The sequence below is a fragment of the Nematostella vectensis genome, chromosome 3 (genome assembly GCF_932526225.1).
Source record: "Nematostella vectensis chromosome 3, jaNemVect1.1, whole genome shotgun sequence".
NCBI lineage: Eukaryota > Metazoa > Cnidaria > Anthozoa > Actiniaria > Edwardsiidae > Nematostella > Nematostella vectensis.
The window spans coordinates 6,704,541-6,728,384 of record NC_064036.1 but is presented as its reverse complement, the minus strand read 5'-3'; the positions used below and the strand labels follow the sequence as shown (position 1 = coordinate 6,728,384).

The 23,844-nt window shown below is 38.0% G+C and overlaps 4 protein-coding genes across 5 annotated transcripts; 2 read left to right on the top strand and 2 right to left on the bottom strand.

The window, feature by feature from the left end:
* Window positions 1–245: 245 nt before the first annotated feature.
* Window positions 246–13,488, bottom strand: LOC5504082 (2-hydroxyacyl-CoA lyase 2). The gene is made up of 18 exons (XM_032372348.2): window positions 13,332–13,488; window positions 12,554–12,607; window positions 12,373–12,477; window positions 12,036–12,114; window positions 11,819–11,910; window positions 11,340–11,416; window positions 9,936–9,997; window positions 8,516–8,589; window positions 8,346–8,383; window positions 7,957–8,057; window positions 7,632–7,741; window positions 7,291–7,414; window positions 6,950–7,044; window positions 6,654–6,808; window positions 5,991–6,128; window positions 1,632–1,806; window positions 960–1,058; window positions 246–619 (listed from the first exon to the last, which is right to left on the bottom strand). Exons 1-18 carry the CDS (start codon window positions 13,440–13,442, stop codon window positions 434–436), a joined length of 1,875 nt encoding a protein of 624 aa, XP_032228239.1. The 5' UTR covers window positions 13,443–13,488; the 3' UTR covers window positions 246–433.
* A 239-nt stretch (window positions 13,489–13,727) lies between these two features.
* LOC5500098 (uncharacterized protein C1orf131) lies at window positions 13,728–16,993 on the top strand. 2 transcript variants are annotated; one of them, XM_001621543.3, is made up of 9 exons: window positions 13,728–13,888; window positions 14,059–14,114; window positions 14,493–14,561; window positions 14,636–14,666; window positions 14,806–14,994; window positions 15,203–15,273; window positions 15,355–15,441; window positions 15,834–15,901; window positions 16,444–16,993. In XM_001621543.3, the coding sequence occupies exons 1-9, from the start codon at window positions 13,825–13,827 to the stop codon at window positions 16,565–16,567; spliced, it is 759 nt and encodes a 252-aa protein (XP_001621593.2). In that variant the 5' UTR covers window positions 13,728–13,824; the 3' UTR covers window positions 16,568–16,993. The 2 variants fall into 2 exon arrangements, with proteins under 2 accessions (XP_001621593.2, XP_032224454.2); XM_032368563.2 differs by having other exon boundaries at window positions 13,729–13,888; window positions 14,639–14,666.
* On the bottom strand, window positions 16,821–18,317 carry LOC116611791 (proline-rich transmembrane protein 1). Its single transcript, XM_032372350.2, has 3 exons — window positions 18,239–18,317; window positions 17,533–17,730; window positions 16,821–17,210 (listed from the first exon to the last, which is right to left on the bottom strand). Exons 1-3 carry the CDS (start codon window positions 18,242–18,244, stop codon window positions 17,019–17,021), a joined length of 396 nt encoding a protein of 131 aa, XP_032228241.2. The 5' UTR covers window positions 18,245–18,317; the 3' UTR covers window positions 16,821–17,018.
* Window positions 18,318–19,305: 988 nt separating this feature from the next.
* Window positions 19,306–21,612, top strand: LOC125561350. The gene is made up of 3 exons (XM_048725553.1): window positions 19,306–20,320; window positions 20,454–20,909; window positions 21,017–21,612. The coding sequence occupies exons 1-3, from the start codon at window positions 19,306–19,308 to the stop codon at window positions 21,610–21,612; spliced, it is 2,067 nt and encodes a 688-aa protein (XP_048581510.1).
* The last annotated feature ends 2,232 nt before the right edge of the window (window positions 21,613–23,844 follow it).

The window sequence follows — 23,844 nt, the reverse complement described above, 5'->3', positions numbered from 1 at the left end:
AATACACATAACACTGTACCTCTCGCCACTAAAGCATACGTCTTTATAATTGAAAATAGTCTCCTATCCTATTTTCAAAAAAGGGAAAAATCAGGGGAGGGTAAACAAGATTTCTCAGGGATATTTTTTAGACTCCTCCTAGTGGCTGCCACCTTTCTTGCTAACATCACCACAATGTATTTCCAGTATACACTAATTGTCAAATTTACACCTAGAAATACACATAACACTGTACCTCTCGCCACTAAAGCATACGTCTTTATATTTGATACCCTAATACTGTTTTTTATATAATATTTGTAGAAACTTTATAATCAGTTATAATCAAAACCCTTTTTCCCATAATCTCACAACCTTGTAATCAAAAGGCTCCCCTGCGGTAAACAACTGTTAAATTACAGTTTTTTAAAGTTCTTATAAAAAATTCTTTCTTTTACACTGATATTGAACCTTCACGGAATGTGCTCTTCCCAATCAGAGCATTTATAAGAACAGGTTTTCCCTGCCGAGAAACTTCTTGTGCCTTGGAAAGAATGTCTTTGATTTCTCTTTCAGATGAGGCACCCAACTTTAAACCATATCCCCCATATCCTTCAGCTACTTGCTCATAATTTGTGTACTGAAAGAAAATAAAAACATTTTCATCATCATGACTTCATTGCTAAATTACATAGAGGTGGAGTTCATTTTTTGGCATGTATTCTTTTATTTGGATTAACCTGTTGCTAAATATAATTACTGCTCAAGTGTGCAGGAAAGTTCATTTCTGTGGATGTTTTCCATGGTGTACCCCACCCACTAGCAGGGCACAACCATTTCATAGGATGCTAAAGGTGATATTGTCTATAATGTTAACCCTGCGTGACCCCTTCACACAAACTTATCTCCAAAAATTGTCTTTTTATATTGGTACACCCTTCAGGGAATCTTGGTTCCACCCCTACTTTTGTAGTCCTTACCTCGAGATCACATGCTATGCTGGAACCAAACAACGGCACTTGTTCCCGAGCTATCTGAGACCAGCATGCATCGTTTCCTACAAGAGCTATGACTGGTGTCTGAAAACAGGAGGAAAAAATATTTTGTTTGTAATGGATTTTAAAGTGAATTATTGCATATAATTGACAGTAACCCTACTGTAACAAAACCTTCCTGTAAATGCATGTTTTAGTGCCCAGCTCCCAATAGCCTGCATGCAGGCGGTACTCGGTGTTATTATTGCGGAAAACCCTCTCCGTTTGGTGATCGGGTGCCATCTTGTATATTAAGCCTTCCCTCTTCTCTCTCCATCACCCCTTGCCCTGCGTCCGTTTTTGCGCTCGCCCCCAGGAACCACATGGCTTATAATACAAGATGGCACCCAATCACCAAACGGAGATGGTTTTCCGCAATAATAACACCGATTACTGCCTGCATGCAGGCTAAGCTTCCAATAAAAGCAATCCAGTAAAGGCAAAGAATACCAAATACCCTCTCTCCCTCCCTCACTGTACACCAATTTAGTCATTCATGTAGAGCTTAAGTCTAAAGTTTGGAAAAAGCCCTGTTTCAAATGAGCACCCTACTTTGTGATGCTGTAGCATCATGTCAAAATAAACACTTACCGTAGATCATGTTCTGTTATACTGTACCTTATGCCTTACAAAGGTGTCAAACTCCGCTATGCTATACCCTAGTGACCCATCACCATACATCACCCACACATCTGAATCTGGACGGCACAGCTTGGCCCCAAGAGCAAACCCACCACCAACACCAAGTGTCCCAAATGCACCTGGATCTAGCCATGATAAGGGGGCTCTCGGCCTGAAAGGCAAAAGGTGATCACAAGTGACCAACAGTTAAAATGAGCTTATTCTTTTTATGGTAGCATCTTGTGAGAAGGAAGAGAAGAAACGTATAGCCTTACATAGAAATGCCTAAAACCTACAAAGAAAGGGCAAGATAGGATAATCGCCAAGTTCATTAGAAGATCCAAGCGAGACGAAGTCTATTCTAATCGGAAAAACCTCAAACAGAAGCGTACGAAGGATCTACCTACAGTTCGAGATCAGCCAGCAGAATCCGGCGTCAGCCGAACAGCACATATCTTTATAAACGAGAGTTTAACACCTTATAGGAAGAAACTGTTTAGTCGGATTTCTAAATACAGACGTCAATGCAACTTTAAATTTATTTGGACAGCAAATGGAAAAATTTGGCTTCGTGAAAGCGAAACCTCAAATTCCATCGGATTTATATCCGACGCTGAATTTAATGAATTTTTAGATTGCCAGTCTCAACATTACTAGAATGGCCAACGAGGAAATCGAGGAAATTGTAAGTAATCCCCTGCCTTTTAGCTCGCTTTCCGATCAAAGATTCAATGTTTTTGTTGGAAACTGGTCAGGAGATATTGCTAACAGCAACATGCATAATGACATCTTTAATCTACTCACTAACCCTGATAAATCTGATGAATCTGATTCTGACCTCATGCTCTCTAGTCCATCTTCCGAATACTTTTCGATCAATAAATTGAACAAATTAATCAAAAAGTCGAATGAAGGCCCTTTCATTCTGCACTGCAATTCAAGGAGCCTGTCTAAGAATTTTGACCTCCTTGAAGATATTTTATATTTAATTGATTCCAAGCCTCAAATTATTGCTGTCACTGAGACTAAACTAAATGATTATTCTGTTAAGAACATAAATTTTAAAAATTACAATTTTTTTCACAATGACTCTAAAACCAATGCTGGTGGCTCTGCCTTATATATTAACAATTCTTTAAATGCTATACCCCGTGAAGATATAAAACTTGACATGGATTTAGTTGAATCAACTTGGTGTGAGATTGAAAATGGGAAAAATAAGAAAAATATTATTGTAGGTTGTATTTATAGACATCCCACAGATAATCTTAATGAATTTACAATTCAGTTAGATAACATAATCAAATCTATTGACCCAAACAAAGTTGACTTATTCCTGTGTGGCGATATAAATATAGATTTTTTGAAAGCTAATTCCCATTTCCAGACTGATGAATACCTCGATATGCTTTTCTCTAATGGCTTAATGCCAATTATAACTAAGCCTACTCGTATAACCAGTCACACTGCCACACTGATTGATCATATCTACACTAATTGTCCCATTTCCCATGTCACTCCTGGTATTCTCACAGTTGATATCTCTGACCATCTGCCCATTTTCTGCACCTTTAAGTCCCATCTCAAGAAAACTTGTGAACAGCAAAGTTTTAGAGATTTTTCTAAATTTAATAGTGAAAATTTCTTGTATGATATGAACCAGCTTGATTGGAATTCCCTTCACCAATCAACTAAAACATTAAATGAAAAAACTGAAGACACAATTCATGCCATCCATTCTGTTATCGATAAACATGCACCAATGAAAATTGCCTCTCGTGCAAAAAAAAGACAACTTAGTAAACCATGGATTACCAATGGCATCTTAAAATCAATAAAGCACAAGCAAAAAATGTACCGAAGTCACTTTTTTAGCAAAAACCAAGAAAAAGTAATAGCATACAAGCAATATTCTAATACTTTATCACATCTTCTCAACAAAAGTAAAAAGGAATATTTCCATTCTCAATTTATTAGCTGTAAAAACAACCTCAAAGCTACCTGGAAATTAATCGGCAAGCTGATACAAAGGAAAACAAAGGGGCAAAGTGCTCCTAGTCGCATTACTTCAGGAAATAGGTCGTTTACCAATCCTTCTGATATTGCTGATCAGTTGAACAAATTTTTTACAAATGTAGGAACCAATCTAGCTTCCCAAATTAAAGATGACAAATCCATATCTCCTACATCCTATATTAAACAATCTACAACTTCTTCTTTTGTTATGTCTCCAGTTTCAGAAGCACAGGTTTTTTTACTTTTTGCATCTCTTAATGAAAATAAATCATATATTACTATTCCTAATAAATTTATAAAATTGTCAGCATCCATCCTAGCCTCTCCCTTTACTGCCATTTATAATGAATCTATAGCAAGTGGTGAAGTCCCTGATATTTTCAAAATCTCAAGGGTTACTCCTATATATAAAAGTGGGGATGCCACTGAACCAGGGAATTATAGACCAATATCAATAATCTGTTCATTTAGCAAGATTCTTGAGAAGCTTATCTACAACCAGCTGATTTTTTTTCTTGAAAAACATAAAATTTTATTTGAATTTCAATTTGGATTTCGGAAAGGCCATTCAACCGAACATGCCATATTAGAAACTGTTGAGACCCTCAAGTCTTCTATTGACCAAGGTATGACTACATGTGCTATTTTCTTAGATTTTTCAAAGGCATTTGATACTATTAACCACGACATCTTATTAGCTAAAATGTACAAATATGGAGTCAGGGGAACCCCCGCAAAATGGTTTTCTAGTTATCTCTCTAATCGTCATCAGTTTGTCAAAATTGGCAATGCGGAATCATCTATGCTACCAATCTCTTGCGGAGTTCCTCAAGGATCTACCCTTGGTCCCTTATTATTCCTCTTATATATTAATGATCTCCCCAACTCTTCTAAGAAACTGAAATTTAGAATATTTGCAGATGATACAAATCTATTTTATACTTCAAAAAACCCCAAAGATATAGAAACCACTGTTAATAGTGAATTAGACAATGTCATCAAATACTGTAACGCTAATAAGTTGTCCATTAATTTTAAGAAAACTCATCATATCACTGTCACCTCCCCCAGAAAAAGTGTTTCTATTGACTTAACAGCATATGGTATAAAGAATACTAACAACATAAAATACTTAGGTGTCTTTATTGATGAACATCTCAAATGGAATTCACAACTAAATCATGTTAATAAATGCCTCGCAAAAAATCTTGGAATCATTTCCAAGTTACGTTATTTTCTTCCCCTGACTACTTTAACACAACTATACTATAATTTAATTTACCCATATATTTCTTATGGTATAATGAGCTGGGGCTCGGCAAGCCAAACACGGCTTCGCCCTATCAAAACGAAGCAGAATAAATGCATTCGCTCTATTTTCTTTGCTCCCCAAAGGGAAAGTCCATCGAATTATTACCAACTGCTTAGGATCCTGAATCTTGATAACATACATAATCTAAGGATATCATCTCTTGTTTATAAGCTCCAACACTTTCCTGATACTATGCCTAAGCCATTATGTAATCTAATCCTGCCTGCCACTCAAGTTCACTCACATAATACCAGATATGCTTCCAAAGGCAATCTCTTTAGGCCAGCTTCCAAAACCAATTATGGATTAACTAAATTTACAGCCATGTCTTCTAGATTTTGGGAAAAAATACCAAATTGCATTAAGTCCTTACCTTACAATTCCTTCATAGAACAACTGAAATTGCATTTATTAAATAATCAGAATTAATATTGATCCACCCTGGCCAGATTTACTTTTCCTCACTCTAAAATATTATATTTTGTTTATGTATATATTATATATTGTAAAAAAAAAAAAAAAAATAATAATAATAATAATATTATAATAATATTATAATAATATCCTGTAAGACCCTCGAAATCTGACTGTGGCAGTGACCATCTCGAAAGCTTATGCTTCTATGGTCACTGCGCACCTTAAATTTTTTTTTCTTCTTAAGTACCGTAAATAGTTAACTTCCCCTTTTTTCTACCTGTATCCAAATATTCTTTATCTTATTCAAAATAGTGCAAAATAAAAAAATGAATGAATGAAAAAAAAAAAAAATGAATGAATGAGATGGTTGTCAAGCAGATAATGCGGTACAAAACCAATGTGTGAATAATTGTTTTCAGGCCTGTTCCAGAGACAAAAATTTGAAGTGGCTTTGACAAGGAAGACATTTTTGTTGTGTGTGTGCTTGCGTGGGAAACAAAAAAAAAGTCTGAAAAAGTAGAGACATTTGGTTTAAATCTAGGGGCCTGGTAGATATTTGCAATGTGACAAGACTTAGTAAACACTGCACTTGACCTTGACTGTTTGTTCACCTGAGGATGTAGGCGGCCGTGCCAACAAAATCACCACCATCAGCCACAATAACAGAATCTTTAGACATCACTTGCTCTACAATGTTCAGTAGCTTCATGGGGTTGAGGTGCTGAGCAGGGACTTCCTCTGCCTTCAGCCTGTAAAAAATGAACACAGTTTCAAAATGTGTTTAAAATGTGCAAAGCTCTCGCTTAAGGGATGCCTCCTTATGGCATACCCGCATTGGGCGGGAGTCTCAAGATTTTGGACCCCTTCTCCCGCGCTGAGCACCAAATCTCCTTCTTTTTTAGTGATTTTTATCGCTTCTGAAAATTTATTCTATAGAAAATCATCATTTTGCCTATTTTCTATTAAAATATTTGAAACTATAATTCCCTTGCGTAGCGCAATTTATCTAACACCCTCGTGAGATCTATAAGTGGATTTGTTTGCGAGAGCAAACAAACGCCTGCAAGGTTAAACCACCCCTCCCCAAAAAACTCTCAACCCTTGAGATTTTCGGAGGTTGACAGGTATGCGTGGTTTTTACAGACATAAAATCCCTGATAAGACTGAGATGCGAAAAAATATGGACTCTTGCTATCACTGACACTATGGTCCTGGGAATGTCTGTAACAGAGTTGACAGTAAAAAAATGTGTTTTATATAGTACAACATCCAACCTATTATCACTTTCTTTCTGCAAGTCCCTGTCTTTGAGTGAGTCCACCCAGTCTTTAGGGCTTTCATATCCCTTCAGCGCTTCACACAGGGAGCAAAGGAAAGATGCAGGGTCTCCTTGAATGGCAACAGTGGGCTTCCAGAACATGTCCGAGTTCTAGAATCAAGAAATCACAAATGCTTTAACCATATTATATCCTCCTTAAATGATAAAATTAAAGTGATCAAGTCAAGCATGCGAGAGGAATATGGGGTCATAAGTCTCCCTTGAGCTTGGGCAAAGCATGCAATAAGTCACCTTATACAACTGACTATGACTTCGATTAACCGCAATGATCTTGGATTTCCTGTTTAGCACACGTCCATATGATAGTCTGAAGTCACACACAGTACCTGGAAGGAATGATGAATGGGAGAAGTTAGTAATTTGTATATTTTTTAAGTTTAAGCCAAAATTTTTAGAGTGTAAACATAAGATACTTTTTGAGTGATAGTCTGCTCCATCAAATTATTGTTTGAATTCTCAAAATCATGGGATAGATTGTTAACACACAATTTCAAAGTAATAAATACTTGTTTTATTGATCCTGAGAGTACCCTCCCCTAAATTTTAGGTATGCAATGTACCAGATATTTTACCTGCTAAGATAACAACATCAGCTTCTTTGAGGGCATCTCGTCGCCTCTGTCGAATGTGAAGCTTACTGTTCCTTCCAAGCATTCCCCTTGACATTCCGCCCAGGAAGCATGGGATACCAAGTGCCTGAAAAATATATGATGCTGTTTTTCATGCTGAAGTTTTCATTCTATTTCATTTCGCTTTCATTCACTTCACCTCACTTCCATTCACTTCACTTTTTACTTCCATTCACTTCAATTTATTTCACTTTACTTCTCACTTTACTTCACTTTACTTCTCACATCTATTCACTCCATCTCACTTCATTTTAACCAACTGGAGGAAGTTTTACGGAACAGACCTCAAGTGAGTCTCTTAATTTCTCTGCTGGAATTGGAGGCAGGGTCGCTTGGCTGCCAAGTAGTATAACAGGCTTACGAGAGCGGGACACAATGTTTACACACTCTGAAACTACAAGAGAACAGAGAATTCTATTATTACAATAGCCATTCAAATATTTGCCTGACTGGCCCCCCTCTCCCCCTTTCCTTTAAGAATGACCATATGGGATATCTATGATATCCCTTCCCCCCCGGGAAATCTAAAATCAAGGTCACTTGCTATCAAAAATACTACCTGAGGAGTGTTACTTGAATTACTGTCCAATGTGAGTTATTTGGACTTACGTTGTGGCTTGGTAGGCAGTGGTAGTTTCACAGGCAGAGGAGTGATCTGTTGCCGCTCCCAGGCACCAGCAAATAAAACATGCAAGTGGTTTGAGATGTACCTACAACCATAAAATTCCAAATATAAAATGGTCATTTTATTTACAAGTTTCACAAAACGTACCTCCTTGAATTATTATGTAGGATTTTTTTGTTGTTTGACATTAGCTGCAACTTTTTCAGCAATTTTATTGCACCAACAAGTAATTTTTACACCAACAAGTTGACCACAACCAAGTTGAAACTCATATCAAATTTAACTCGTACCACTGAGTTAGAGCAGCCATCTATTTCAGAATATGTACTGAAACAAATCTAGTCTAAAACTTTAGGGAACATTATGCACTCACCAATTTACAATTTTCTGTGATAAACCTTTGGCTTCCTCCTGAAATAAAGCAGAAAAACAAGAATTCATATTTTTTAAAGAAGAGAAGAATTGTGTTAACTGGATAAATATCAATTAAAGTATCAGGAATGATAACATAGAAAAGACAAAAAAAAAGAATAGAAATTTTACCTTGAGGCCTGATTCTCTCTTCACCAAAGAATAAGGATACAGGGTGTCAATAGGAAACTCAACAAAAACTGGCCCTGTAATAATACAAGTATTATGTGAGAAAATAGGATATAGTATAGATAGGATATAATATAAATATAAGCAAAGAGTAGGGAGTAAATGCTCATGTTTTTGTTTTATAGATTCAAAGCCTCCTGATATTAAAGCCCCATTGGTAACCAAAGTGATTGTTGTTGTTTTGAAATAGCCCCATTGTCTTGCAAGCGATTTGATTGGAGGACTATAATACGCATAATTATTCACTACCGACACTCGAGGTGTGTGTTTCATCTTGTTTTCGTCGGTGAAGAAAGCCAGTATTTAGGAAGACAAGAACATAGCGTAACAAAGAAACGACCAAGCAATGCATGCTTCAGGATAAGGATCATTGACAAATAAAGATTGATGTCATCGGAAAAGATGTTGGTTTATTCCACGCCATCACTCAAACTCAAAACTTTTCTTTGATTTATCACTGATAAGTACTATAACCTGTAATTAAAACATTTTCAGGGTTGCATCGAGGCTCACCTTTGAATCTAACCTGCTAATTTCATTCCCTCTATATGTGAATGAGTGGCTCAGAGTCTGAAAAAGTTTGACTTCCAGGAAACTAAACCCAAAATCCTTTGTAGTTGTTGTGATTGCTATCACGCAATGCGTGCAAGATTTACTATAGGCAAGATACTGGCATTGACACGAACGCAAAAAAAAGCAAAGATTGTTCTTATCTTGTGTTAAATATACTCATAAAATGCAAAAGGAATTCTGTATTGTTCTTGGACGTTAGTGAACGATTAATACAAGTTTCACTAACCTTTTACATACTTTAATTTCCCGTGACCTTCGGCCATCAGCTTGAGGTGGTAAAACTGCTTTCATATGACATCGCATAAATGCCAGCATATAGATAAATCGTAGACTTATTTGCCAAGTATTGTTGTAAAATAATAAAGTAATAACTATTTAAAACTTTGAGCCACATTTCGACGATTTTAACGCGATTTTAACAATGATAGAAGAGGTTTCTTAAAATTTTGAAACAATTTGTAGACTTTTTTTTAACACATCACTAAAATAGAGCCTCGATCTGATGTAGGCTTGGTTGCTTATGGGCCTTTAAAAGTTTACCAGACAAATAATATAATAAACATAATATTGTTCAGTTTTAGTGTACATGTTCCGTAATTTGTGCAAATATGCTTGCTAATAGGTACCATACATACCTGAGGTTGCCATGCTTGCTAATATTTAGCATACATACCTGGGGTTGACATGCTTGCTAATAGGTATCATACATACCTGAGGTTTACATGCTTGCTAATATGTACCATACATACTGGGGTTGCCATGCTTGCTAATAGGGTTATAGCAAACATACCTGGAGTGCCTGACTGAGCAACTTTCAAAGCCTCACACAGCACAGGGATGATATCTGCAACTCTAAAGTACAGCAAACACACTGGTTTATTCTGTCACTGAACGCTATGTGCATAATGTTTACCCACTCGAAAACGTGCCAATTTACGCTCGACATTCTGGATTAATTACGCTTTCAAATATTTATATTGAAAAACAATATGCTAAAGGCTGTTAGACAATGTTGTTCTAATAGATTGAAATATAAATTTTGTGTTTGGTTGACATAGTTTTCGTTTAAGAACATTTAAATTGGGCAAAAAGACAAAAGCATGTGTAACATGCTTTATTGCAATTATTTTTTATGTAAATAATTGGAAATAATGTACTTTATTAATGTCGTATTGAAAAGTCTATAACTTATTTAAAATAGGCATATTTTTTGTTTTTTTGTGTGTAATATTTTTTGTTCCGATAAGAATTCATAAGTAAGTTATTGCAGATTTTCTTAGGCCTGACTATTTGTCCCCCTTTAATGTACACTTTGCAAGAACTTAAAAAGTTGTATTTTCTTGTTATTTGATGCATAAATCATGTACAATAGAAACAGACATACGTTTGACTACGACTGTCAATAAAAATGTAGTCCTTTGATGTACTTGATTTCTTATAATAACTGATTTATCGAGGCCTGACAATTTGTTCAACTCACAATTAAATTTCACCAAAACGACTACCTTCACCTGGTAATAATACGCCCGCTACAGGCCATCCTATATGCCAACTGGACTGTACTTTGAAGAAGGCCAACTAGTGCCCTTTTCAAATGCAGGCCCGCAACTTGCCCACTAGTGGGTCTCTAAAAACATGCTCTTTGCCTGCGAGCGTGACTTTAAAAACAGGACTGCTACTTGCTTGCTAGCGTGCCTTCTAAGACATGCCACTTAACCCCCGCTAGCGTGCCTCGACAAAATACCCGCTACTTGCCAGCTAGCGTGCCTTTTTAGTAAGTAGGTAGATTTCCAAAGTCCACGGATAAGGAGGTTCAACATCAAATTTTGTGTGTTTTCTAGCCTTTTGTGGTGTTTTTAGTAAATTCGTAAAGCCTGCAGCAAGCGCAAAATACATTTATATGGTGATCAACGGACAGCAGCTGGCCTTTGGGAAGCTAGCAGGTATTAAACGGAAAACAGCGGGCTTTATGGACCATAGCAGGCCTTGTGAATGGCAGGGGGCCATATGGATGCTAGCAGGCGTTCAACAGAAAACAGTGGGCCTTGTGTATGCTGACAAGCCGGCTTATTGCATGGTAACGGGTGTAAAAACGGATGCCACTGGTCAAAATCTATGTTTATTACGCCAGTGGGTACCAACATCATGCACATAGCCTGAAAGGTGATTATGAACAGTGTGGAATACTATTTACCTGGTTATGGTAGCACAGTATTTGCAAAGTGGTTTGAATAGAGACATCTGGTCTATGTCCTGCAGTGCACCTCTACCCTGAATATAAACAATAGATGATGACAATAGAGATGCTGCTGGTGATGAAATTGAACAAAATAATATTAATAGAATATGATGACAATGTTTATGTATTGATGATGTTGATTAGAATGACGAGGATGTATTGATGATGATAATAATAATGTGATGATAATTATATATTGACGTTTATGTTTTTACCCTGATGATTATGTATAAGATGATAATGATGACAATTATGATACATTGTTGTAATACTGATGGTGTTAGTGACAATGATGATGATGGCAATGATAACGACTATATAATAATTTGAGAGCAAATATAATAAGCAAGCTAAACAGAACAAATACAATAATGTGAATAGCAGTTTAGAGCAGCTTGGATTCCATGAAAGAAAGAGGATTAGAATATGCACACCTTGAGAAGCGTAGCGGCAGCCCCACCAATCAGGAGTAGGGGAGACTCTGCCATCTGGGCATTCTTTACAGCTGTTACTGTATTAGTGAGTCCTGAAAAAGTATAGATGTGAGCACAAAAATAGCATTGGCTTTAATCATAAACTTAATTTGCAGCTGTTATATAGAGAAAATAGGGGAAAAATTTTATTGCAACACCAACAATTTTAGTTGCATACCTGGACCTGCAGTAACAGCAGCAACACCGACAACTCCCGATAATCTGGCAACTGCATCTGCCGCAAACACTGCAGTAACCTGAGTGGTAATTATTGGTATATCATAAATTTGTAGATACAATAACTAAAACATAATATTGCATTTATGTTCCTTGAAATTAAAAACTGTCCTAAGTAAAAAAATTGTATTTGTCCTTAGGGTTTCAATTACCCTGCTAGCAAAGGCCTCTAATTTTTGTATTTTGCTTTGTATTTACCTCTGCTAGCAGGGAAGGTTTTACTGTGCTATAAAACATATATAAGGAAAAAACCTTGAGTTTCTAGCACTGTTACTCGCCTCATGTCTGGTATCCACAACTCTGATTCCTAAATTTTGGCAAGCGACAAGAATAGGGGAAATGTGACCACCAACCAATGTAAACACATATTTGACACCATGAGCCTGAAACATAGTAAAATCAGGTATGAGAAGGCTGCATACTTGCCTAGGATGAGTAAACAATAATGCATTCTTGTACCTTCAACACATCTGCAACTAGCTCACCGCCATGATGCGTGGAATGCTCATCAAGCTAGAAGAAATTTAAGAAGGAAAAGTAACCTATATCTCTATATACAGCTAGGTGGTCTGTGTATGCATGGTGGCCGTAATGCTTCTTAGATACAATGGGGTTGAAGTGGCATATTTAACAGCTCTGTGAAAACAGATGAGTTTTCATGGCAATAGCCCTTTAAGAAAAAGAGGAAGACAAATGGGTGGTGCTCAAAGCGTCAGCAAAGCTACAATCTTCCCAAAGAGACTAAACAAACCACTTGAAGCCTGTGTTGATTTACTTGCCTTAAATTATTCACTGCATATATCAATTTTAACAAGTTGAATCTAAGAGGCATAGCCTCCAATGAAAATTAGTTCTAAACAAGTCATATTCTAGCAAGCACAACCAGAAAAATCCATTCTTTATTGGCCATAATCAAGCAACTACGCGGCGCAGTATAAGAACGCATGACAGCAGTATCAGGTCAAGTTGCTTAGGTAACAAAGATATTCAGTAAATGAGGGGGCAATAAGTAAATAAGAATTATTCATCAAAATTCCAAACATTGCAAATAATTCTAAAATTCAAAATCGCTCGAATCAGATGGGCTAAGGATCGCGCTAGAGTTACTTTTTTTTTACAAAAAGTAGATATCATTGCCCAACACAGTCACATGACAGGGGGAGGCGCGCTACTATCTCGAATGTTGACACATGCAATATAATTCTGAACAACCTAATAGCCAATTTCGTTAACAAACCTTGTAGAGAAACTTTAGGTGAATCTTCAGTTTGTAGCCAATAAAAGAAAGGACAAGAAAGACCAGCGCTAACGCAGCAATAACTCCAGGTATCAAAAGATCGGACGCCATCTCTTCCGTCTTCCTCTGGAATAGATGAAAGGAGACTGGGAATTAGGTATGAGCCGCTGAGCGCAAAAACAGGCTCAAAATCCTACTTACTAAACAAATATAATTATTATGCTAAAAAATGAGCTATGAGGCTTTATTAGAAAAAAAATGAATAGGTATTCTATGATATTTTTGGAATACTTTTACGTATCCATTTGGCAAGTTTTTTGTAACGATCGATACAAATAAAAAAACAAAAACAAAATATTACTAACCCCTACCCCCCAGATCTCTCGAGTTGTTAGTCGGACCCAGTCACCTCAGCCGGTAAAATTCCAATATGGCGGACGAAGAAGCGTGACTTTTTATCTTATATTTGTTGTAAAAAAAAACTGAGGTAAATATGAAGGAAGACGTCAATGGAGATGAAATTCGGGAAGCTCTATACAAAAACCTAAAAGCATTAGGTAAGATTTGCTGGAGATTTATGATCGAAAGTGTTTTGAACTTCAATAACACGAATACACAAACACATGGCACGTTGTTTGTATCTTCTTTACCTCTTAATGCTTAGATAATAATATCTTAATTCAAGTACTGTATAATCTTTATAAGAAATATTTATATTTCATTTTAGACAGAAAAGAAGTAGCGCTTAACGACGGAGAAAGAACTAGAGTCGAGAAAAAGAAGGTATAGTACGGGCCGTATCAAAAAGATTCTGAGAAAGTGTGTAATCTGGTCTGATCTAAAAACAGCAGGGAGCTTAAGAAACTACATAGGACAACAATTAAGACGATGAAAAGAAAACAATTAAATTGGAATGCGAATTAAATTCAAGCTTGTGAAAATGTGTTTTGTCTGATATATTTCAGCCGTTTTCCACCAAATAACGGTGTGAAAACTCTTTAATGGTTAATTGAGAACAACACATTTGCCTTGTAAACTCTTTAACTACATTTCTTACTGTAGAGTATGTTAATATCCTAAGTTTTTCAGCTGTTTCTAAACCTAGGAGCCAAGGAGGTGTCTAATTTTCATTACATTACCATAAGGTTTTCTTGTCTTTAGAGGAAACAAACTGATCCTACCAATTTGCAAAAAGCAAAAAAGAAGAAATCAAGTTGTGAAAAAAGCAATGTAAGTATTCTGAAATGAAAATCAAAATTGAGTATTTTATTTAGTGCAAACCAAATTTTTGTTGTTTTGCTCAGCAGAATATTTCCAAGGCTTGTACTAATTCTGGTAAGCGAGATTCTTTACTACAGTACTTTTTTGCTTCTTTTACTTATGGCATCCATTGCTTTTGTTGGTAACTAGAAAAATAACTTCTTTGAGGTAAGCTCTACACCAAGACTCAAGTAGTCATATTTGCTTCCAACAGGTGATCCTATCAGGAGACCACATAGGCCCCCACCCATAATAATTGAGTTCAATGAGCCAGGAAAGTCAAACAAAATCAGGGAAAGTCACAGAGACAGCAGACAGAGGCCAAGAGGAATGACAGAAAACCAGTCAAGTGATGAAGACCAGTCAGATTTCTTATCCATGGCCAGAGATGTTAAAGAATTTGGTAAGTAATATTTATCAACAAGTGAAAATTGATCTAGCATTTGCCTAAGATTTAAATCAGGACAACCCAGAAAACGGAGAAAACGGACTGAGTTGAAATGGGACTGCTGGATTACCTAAGTACAAATTGGTCAGAGCATGTTAAATTTACATCGAGCCCTTTTAAACCCTGTTACACCACTGATAATTATTTGATCATTTTGTTCAAGGAATGACTGGGTTTAGTAAGAAAGAAAGAAGGAAATATGAGCAGCAGAAAGCCCAGTCACTTGGTGCTAAGGTACAATGTTTGTTTATTCTTTTACATTATCACTATCTTTTAATTCTGTATGTTTATTTTCTCTTTGTTTGATCCCACTAGGCTCCAAAAGGGCAAAAGCTTCCTTATAAGATATTAATGTCTGTCAATAAAGTGAAGCTACAAAGAGAAAAGAAAAAAGAAACAATGGTAAGACTTTAACTCTTTTTGTTGAACCAGACTATTTTGTCACCATTTCCTGTGTCAATTCTGAGCAAAATTATAAGCCAGGCTTATATTTTTTTAATAAATAAAATGATTGTACAACTGTCAAGACTGCAAGGAACACCTTAAGAAAAGTTTGTCTTGAGCCGGTTGCATATTAGGCAGAATGGACCAGCACACAAAAGCACCCTAAAATGAGGGCCAGCTGAACAACTGAGATTTATATGTAAGAGCCCTAGAGTAATGGTGATTATTGTTTGGCCTGTCAAAGAAGGTGTTTTAAGGAATTGTTTATGTTAAAAATGTTGAGGAAAAAATTACCTAAAGAATCGAGGGTTGCTAGTTATATGAAAAACATTTATTGAATAATGTCACAGGACCGTGCAATGGGCATGGCAACAAAGAAGAAAGCGAACAAGAAAGACAAGACAAACACATCAAACAAGTAAGCATAGTCAGGCCCGTACCCAGGATTTTTCTTGGGGGGTGCGAAATCTGAAAAAGTGGACCTAATTTTTCCAGGGGGGGGAGTGGGAAGAAGGGAGTTCAATGATAAAAAACTAATCACCTCCGAAAGAACAAAAAGGGTATAGTATAAACATATATACAAAAAAGAGTATAGTATAAAAAGAAGAGATACATGTACATACAAAAAAAAGTATAACTGTACTTAAAACATTTGAGAGGCAATGAGTGCTTTTTAAAGGAAACAATGGACAGAGCAGTGAAGTCATTGAATTTAACCAATGTGTCTTTAATGGCTAATAAGGGGTGGAAATTATTTGAAGCAAGCATTTATGAAAGCCATCAATCCACCATCCCTGCTTGCCAACATAATTCTCATTCGCTCCATCAGTATGAATGTTTCCTGCCCTTCCTCGCTACTCATAAATTCCTTGTTAAATTCTTTTTTCTCTCTGATAAGTTTTCACAACAACTTTCTTCATTTTTGTCAGCCCTACATCGACTCTCTACTGTTTGTTTCAGGGTCGGCGGATGGTGGACTGATAACTCCAGCAAAGGGTTTGACTTGGCACTTGGAAAATACAAAGGGGGTGTTCAAAGACTTAGCAAAGATGACATCAAGAGGATACGGGGCTCAAAAAGATGATATTCATCCTACCTGATATAAACTCATATGAAATCATATGATGAAAACATCTCAGCAACCATAAAGTTTTGTGTAAAAAATCAGCGGATTACATATCTTCGAGAATAGAGCTAACCAACCTTTTGTTTACAATCAACAAATGTTGGGAGGCAATGCTCGAGATGTGGCCCTCCATTCGCTAACTGCATGGACTGAAATACCCTGGGATCCCCAGGATTATTAGGGATTAGCGAAAACCTTGTTGCCAACAAGGTTGGTTAAACACAGTGTTTTTCTGTTTGCATGCTGCTATGGTGTGTTGGATAACGATGGAAGATGGGCTGTTGGTTCACTGACATCATTCTGTTGTTTACGACTTTTACACACTTGACTTTCTTATCCAGCTTAATATTGTTTTCCAAATGTCATTAAAAAATATTAATTATATACTATATGCGTTTTCAATTTAATTTCAATGACTAGTATTCATTGCATAGTCCGTTGTCGCATATTTCTGGAACACGTGTAGCTGAAGCATTACCACTGTCACCATAACAACAATCTGAACTAGTCCCAGCCCTACAGAAAACAACACCACGGATTTCGCCACGTCAGCGCTGATATGTGCTTTCTTGAACTCGCCATTCTTCATTGCTTGACGACTCTAACAGAAACAGAAAGCTATATATAGATATATTGCAGTTTTTAGAAGAAATAAACACCATTGTTATTTTTTATTTGTTAATCTCGAATTGTTCTTTTTCATTCATTTCATGGTCGGTTTTGGCCAGTATAGGGGTTAATGAGTTAAACTCTTTTACTACAGAGGGTACAAAACACTAGAGTTTAAACACAAAGGACCCTTGATAACTTCATCTTTTCCTCCCTATAAAAGCTCAGTGAATACTCAACTAAATTCCCGTTATTGCTTTAGTTGTACATGTTTTACCCAATAATTGCACTGATAGCATGCGGTTTCGTCTAACCTCTACTGATTTCCATACGGCAATAACCCCCGTGGGCCAGAAACACAGTAGCGTCACCAGAATAGAGGGGATGAGTAGGTCACTTGGCTTGGTCTCACGAGCGAAAACAGTGAACCGTCTTCCGCCCCAGTCATCTGTGCTTACTCGGGGTTGCTGTGATGTAGATGGCTCTAGACTCAAGCGCTTATTGTGGTACCCCTAACGTGGTTATACAATAGATTAGCTTTACCGGTCAGTATGGACTGCTACGCAGATTTAACAAGTTTGAATCTGGGATTATTAGCGTGTTTTAAAGGGCTTACTTCACGAGTTTTTAATTGACAATTGCTTACTCAATAAGCGGAATTTAGATACCTTCTTTTGCACAGCTTTATGTATCGCTCGTAAGAAACTCTAATATGAATATTTATATTTTCCTATTTTCCTTGATAATACGCAAACTAGATGTTGACCCTTTTTAAACCTTTTCAGTTCTTCTATACAGTATATACATTAAAATTGACCAACTTTATGCCCAGGTCAGGTAACAACACATTTTTTTGTGTTCTATGAAGTCTGTAAGTCTTATAAGTATTACTTCATAGTTATAGCAGCCAGAAAATTCGACATAAAGTTTTGCTTTCGTTGGCGCCGATTATATTGTACATCAAGTAGTCATAGATACACGTATCTCTTTTGTTTGCAACGCGTATAGAAATATTTGTACCTGCATTTAGGCTAACGATCCTCAACTTGAGAGCCTTTGTCTGTGCGCGCGCAGTGCGTGTTCTCTTTTATAATGCCGCATTGTTGACGCAATCATTGGTTCTGTCGCTTTATCATTTTGGGTCGTGAAGGGGGACCTAATTCTACAAGGGCCACCTATTTGGAGAGGAGCAATTATTTGAAACACAGATAGGTTTTATATGATGCGAGAGGTGATGAAAACGTGCACACGTCCATCAAGCATGATACTCCATGATCAAAGTAATCTTATTTGAGAAAATAGAGCCCCGGGGAAGTTCTTCCCATGTCGACCTGGCAATGCTCGTCTTATTTTTTTGGGTCCAAAGTCGGGCTTATGTATCGGGCCTCGTGTATTTTGAGAGGTTATCTGAGAGAAAATGGGTTTTTCATTAGAAATTTTTGCTTGTGGGGTCATTTGTATTTTTTTTGTGTTTGGTAGTTTTAGGGGTACAGTACAATAACCAGTTCCGTAGCAGTCCTAGTTCAATCCATTATTAATCCATGATTAATCTAATTGATACCTCTTTAAACAAAAAAATGTTCTCATATTTGTACGAATGCTTAGAAAAGAGAATGTCTGTTAATGTGTATGGTTTTTTTTTCTGACTTGATGCGATTTTTTCGATTTACATTGCTTTTAGTTTTTCAGGCTTCCCGGAGTACGTGGGAATAGTTCCGTATCACCCTGCGCCCATAGTTTGTTTTTGGTTTGATTGCAGATATAAAGCCGCGAAAAGGATTGATTTGATTATCCCGTTCTCAATTAGTGATTTTAATCCAAGTAATTTTAATTCTAAACGGTTAGTTTTTATTATGTGGGCCTTTTGTTTCAGTCATTCGGCTGAATAAAGTATTTCATTTTAAAGACAACCTCCTTGATATTGTTAGCGCTCGATAAAATATTTTTCTATATTAAAATAATTACTGGAACTGTGATTGATATATCAATATGCTTTTTTTTATGTAGACGTGCGTGCCTCCGACCGTGGCGGACGTATTTCTTGAAGCTTTGCATTTTTCTCAATTTTACTTAGCCTGCGAGTCACTATGGCCTTATTTCTGTCTACAAGCACTCTGTTGCTGTTTCTGACAATCGCCGGAGCGCGGAATTGGTTAGTTGGGACGGGTTTCTTCGGCGTTCAGAGCAATTTTTCGTTCGGGATCAACCTGGTTGGCACCGAATTTACATTATCGCGCTGGAAGTTTGCGATGTTTGGCTTCTCACGTGCAAAGAGGTGTAGCCGGCCATGCTTGTATTACCCCAACACTACCGCTACATTCCGCGTGCAGCTTGAGGGCGATCTCGTGTTTCAGCTCAACCCAGGTCCTTTGGGACACGATGACGGCTCCCTAAAGAATACTACCAATAGACAATGGAGTCACACTACCGGACGAGTTAACACGAGTCGCATTCCATTAACTACTCCCTCGCAAACAGCTCAACGGTTTGCAAAGCAGCAGTGCATCTGGCGGGACACTAACAATCTAATCAAAATAAATCGCGTTCCTGGTAACATAAAGCCACATAAGCAGATGGTGTTCTGCCACATCAATGCTCGGTCGGTCAGGAACAAAACAACCGTGATCAATGATTACATATGTGATCACAGCGTGGATTTAATGGCTCTAACGGAACATTGGTTGTCGCCAAGTGACTTGGCTGTGAAGACGGAGATGTGCCCGCAAGGTTATAGTTGCGTCTTACAATCAAGGCCAAACCGACGTGGTGGCGGTACTGGACTACTGTACCGAGACTCACTTGACGTGTCTACGGTTAAGTCTGGCATTAGTTCGCGTGAGTCGTTTGAGTTCTCAGAGTTACTTGTGAAGTCATCCTCCTATAACCTGCGGGTTATTGTCATATACAGACCACCCTACTCAGAGGCTCATCGTGTCCCGACAAGCGTCTTCCTCTCGGAGTTCCCTGAATACTTAGAGAGCCTGTTGTTATGCAAAGAAAACCTACTTATAACCGGTGACTTTAAACTACACGTCGACGAGCCAAACGAAAAACGCCCAAAAATTCTTGGAAACACTAAGAGCCTTGGGTCTAGTGCAACATGTAGACCAGCCGACTCACCAAGACGGGCATATTCTCGATCTCGCTATAACACGTATGTCCGAGAGTTTAGTCACCGGCGCACCAGTTGTTGATCATTTTTTATCTGATCACGCTGTAGTACGATTTCGTCTAGGTCTACCTAGACCTGGTCTTCTCGTCAATACCATCAACTACCGGAGGCTTATGTCTATTGATTTGGAGCAGCTGAAAGCTGAAATGCTGCAATCCCCCCTGTGCACTAAAGACTCGCCATCAACTGCGAATGAGCTTGATATATATGTAAAAGAGTATAACAACACCCTTGCAAAATTACTAAACCGACATGCACCCAATAAGACACGGACTCGGGTTACTCGCCCAGTGGTGCCCTGGTACAATGATGAGATCGATCAAGCTAAGCGTGCTCGCAGGAAAGCGGAGAGGAAATGGAGGAAGTCTAAACTGCCTAGCGACCCCGCTGATTTCAAAAAGAAAAGAAATCACGTCACCAATGCAATGAACAAAGCGAGAGACGAGTACTACACTCAATTCGTCGATGAGAATAGCTCCGACCAGAGAAAGCTCTTCGATGCTGCAAGCAAGCTTCTGGGTGGGAATACAGGACTTCGCTTTCCTGAGCATGCTAATAAGACCGTACTAGCGAATGATATTGGGAGATACTTTGTAACAAGATAAATACTATCCGAGCTGACATAGATGCTACTAGTCTGTCCTCACAAGACGTGGAGCTCGTCCCCCCGGACAAGCCATGGTCAAGCGAAAACAGAACACTCACTCATTTTAACACCTTGAGTGAATCTGATGTGAACGACTTGATGAGCGGGTCAGCGAAGAAAACGTGCATTCTTGATCCTATGCCGACTTGTCTGGTCTACGACTCTCTCGAAGTTCTACTCCCTGTCATAACTAACATGGTAAACTCATCTCTGTCTACTGGTCATTTCCCTGCTGACTGGAAGGAAGCCGCTGTAACTCCCTTACTTAAAAAAGGTGCTAAGGACACCGGAAATAACAATCTACGTCCAGTCAGTAATTTGCAGTTTACTTCCAAGATCACGGAGATGGCGGTATTTAATCAACTTTACGCCCATGTCACGGAAAATGTTCTCCTACCTGAGCTACAATCGGCTTATAGGAAATCGTACAGCACGGAGACAGCTCTTTTAAAGATTGCAAATGACATCCTGATCAACATGAACAGCCAGCACGTGACCCTTTTGGTGCTGCTAGATTTGAGCGCGGCATTTGACACTATCGATCACTGCATACTTCTTCAACGCCTTAACACATAATTTGGCGTTGCTGGCGATGCTCTAAGATGGCTTACATCATATCTGACTGATCGGGCACAACGTGTTGTTGTTGATGGAAAACAGTCTGACAGATGCAGTTTATCATTTGGTGTACCTCAAGGATCCTGCCTCGGTCCTCCCCTCTTCTCCTACCTCCTAAAATGTTCTCCTACCTGAGCTACAATCGGCTTATAGGAAATCGTACAGCACGGAAACAGCTCTTTTAAAGATTGCAAATGACATCCTGATCAACATGAACAGCCAGCACGTGACCCTTTTGGTGCTGCTAGATTTGAGCGCGGCATTTGACACTATCGATCACTGCATACTTCTCCAACGCCTTAACACATCATTTGGCGTTGCTGGCGATGCTCTAAGATGGCTTACATCATATCTGACTGATCGGGCACAACGTGTTGTTGTTGATGGAAAACAGTCTGACAGATGCAGTTTATCATTTGGTGTACCTCAAGGATCCTGCCTCGGTCCTCTCCTCTTCTCCATTTATGCAAGCAAGTTGTTTTAGGTCATCAAATCCCATCTGCCTCACGCACATGCATACGCTGACGACACCCAGCTGGCCAGGTGTGCCATGGAGCGATGCATCAGGGCGGTGAGGTCGTGGATGGTCGCGGACAAGCTCAAGATCAACGAGGACAAGACTGAGTTCATGCTCATTGGAACGCGCCAGCAGCTGGAAAAAGTAGGGACTAACAGTCTTCTAGTAGCCGAGACTGCTGTGCCACCTGTAGGCGAAGCTAGAAACCTTGGTTTCTGGTTTGAATGTAATTTTAAATTTGAGCAACACATCACCAAGACATGTCAGTCTGCTTTTTATTCTATTTTAAATATTAGACGTATACGTAAATTTTTATCCAAAGATGCAGCTAAGACTCTAGTACAGGCACTGGTGTTAAGTAGATTAGACTATTGTAATTCGCTTTTATATGGCCTTCCTGCAATACAAATCAACAGACTTCAGCGCGCTCAAAATGCAGCAGCAAGATTAATATCGAACACGCCACGCTACTCTCTTAGTTAGTTAGTATAGTATAGTTAGTAGTTTTAGCTTAGTTTTAGCACATATATAATTTTTAGTTGTTGTAAAGCGCATTAGATCATATAGATAATGAATTTTGCGCTATATAAATAATACAATTATTAATTACTATTATTATTGATTCTGAAATGAAAAAAAACTTGTACCAGATGACAGAATTTTTGAGTGATACGGAACTATACCCGCTGCTACGGAACTACTCCCACTATGTGCAAACAGAAAATACCATATAAATAAAAAAAATTGAAAATGTGTAGTCTTTTCTGTGCATGTCATATGCATTAGTAAATTTGTAGTCGTCTTAGAAAAAATCATGAGCATTGGGCCCTCCGCAGAAAAAGATAGAGCAATTTTAATATGAATTGATACGAAACTGGTCATCGTACTGTATCTTTCAAATTTCCAGACGAGCGCTTGGTTAGTAGGAGTATAACTTTCCCACATATTACAAAAACCGAAAATATCAAATAATGTCAAACACCTTGGCTTGTATAGGCTCGCCCAGAATTTCGGGTTTCCCTCCCCAAAGGAGCAACCTTTGCAATTGACGAAGTGCTAGGGAAATATGAAACCAACAATGATATATTACCATTTGAGTTTTACAATTACGATACGAGTTTTTGTTTCGAGAAACTATATGGGAGAAGTTAAGGTTTTAAGGCCAATAAGGATTGGGAAGCGAGACATACGAAAAAGTTTTGTACAAACATACAAAAAGTTCCTGTGATGACGACCAAACACCAATATTAACTCGTGGGAAGCACTAGTATCGCAGGAATGTCGCCCAGTTCTTCTTGAAGGGGAACAATGTGGGAACCGCAAAGAACTGAAGAGAATAATTAAAATATGAAAGCCAGTGTACATAAAAACAAATAATTCACAAATGCTGTCCTTCATTGACACCCAACTGAGTGAGAAGATGCTATTAAAATGCGGACACCCAAGATCTCAAAGTATGGGGATGATCTGATAAAAAAATACGAGTATGGAGGGGCTCTAGAATCTTATATCTAATACGCTAAGGAAAAAGTGTCAGATCGCTTACCACACCTATGTAACACCGTTCGAGATCAGCATGATCGGTAATCATGTGTTATAGAATTTTGCACGCAAAGAGCGATGTCCCCGAAATGCGAAATAGTTCTAAATAGAAAGCAATTTGCTGCCCTTTC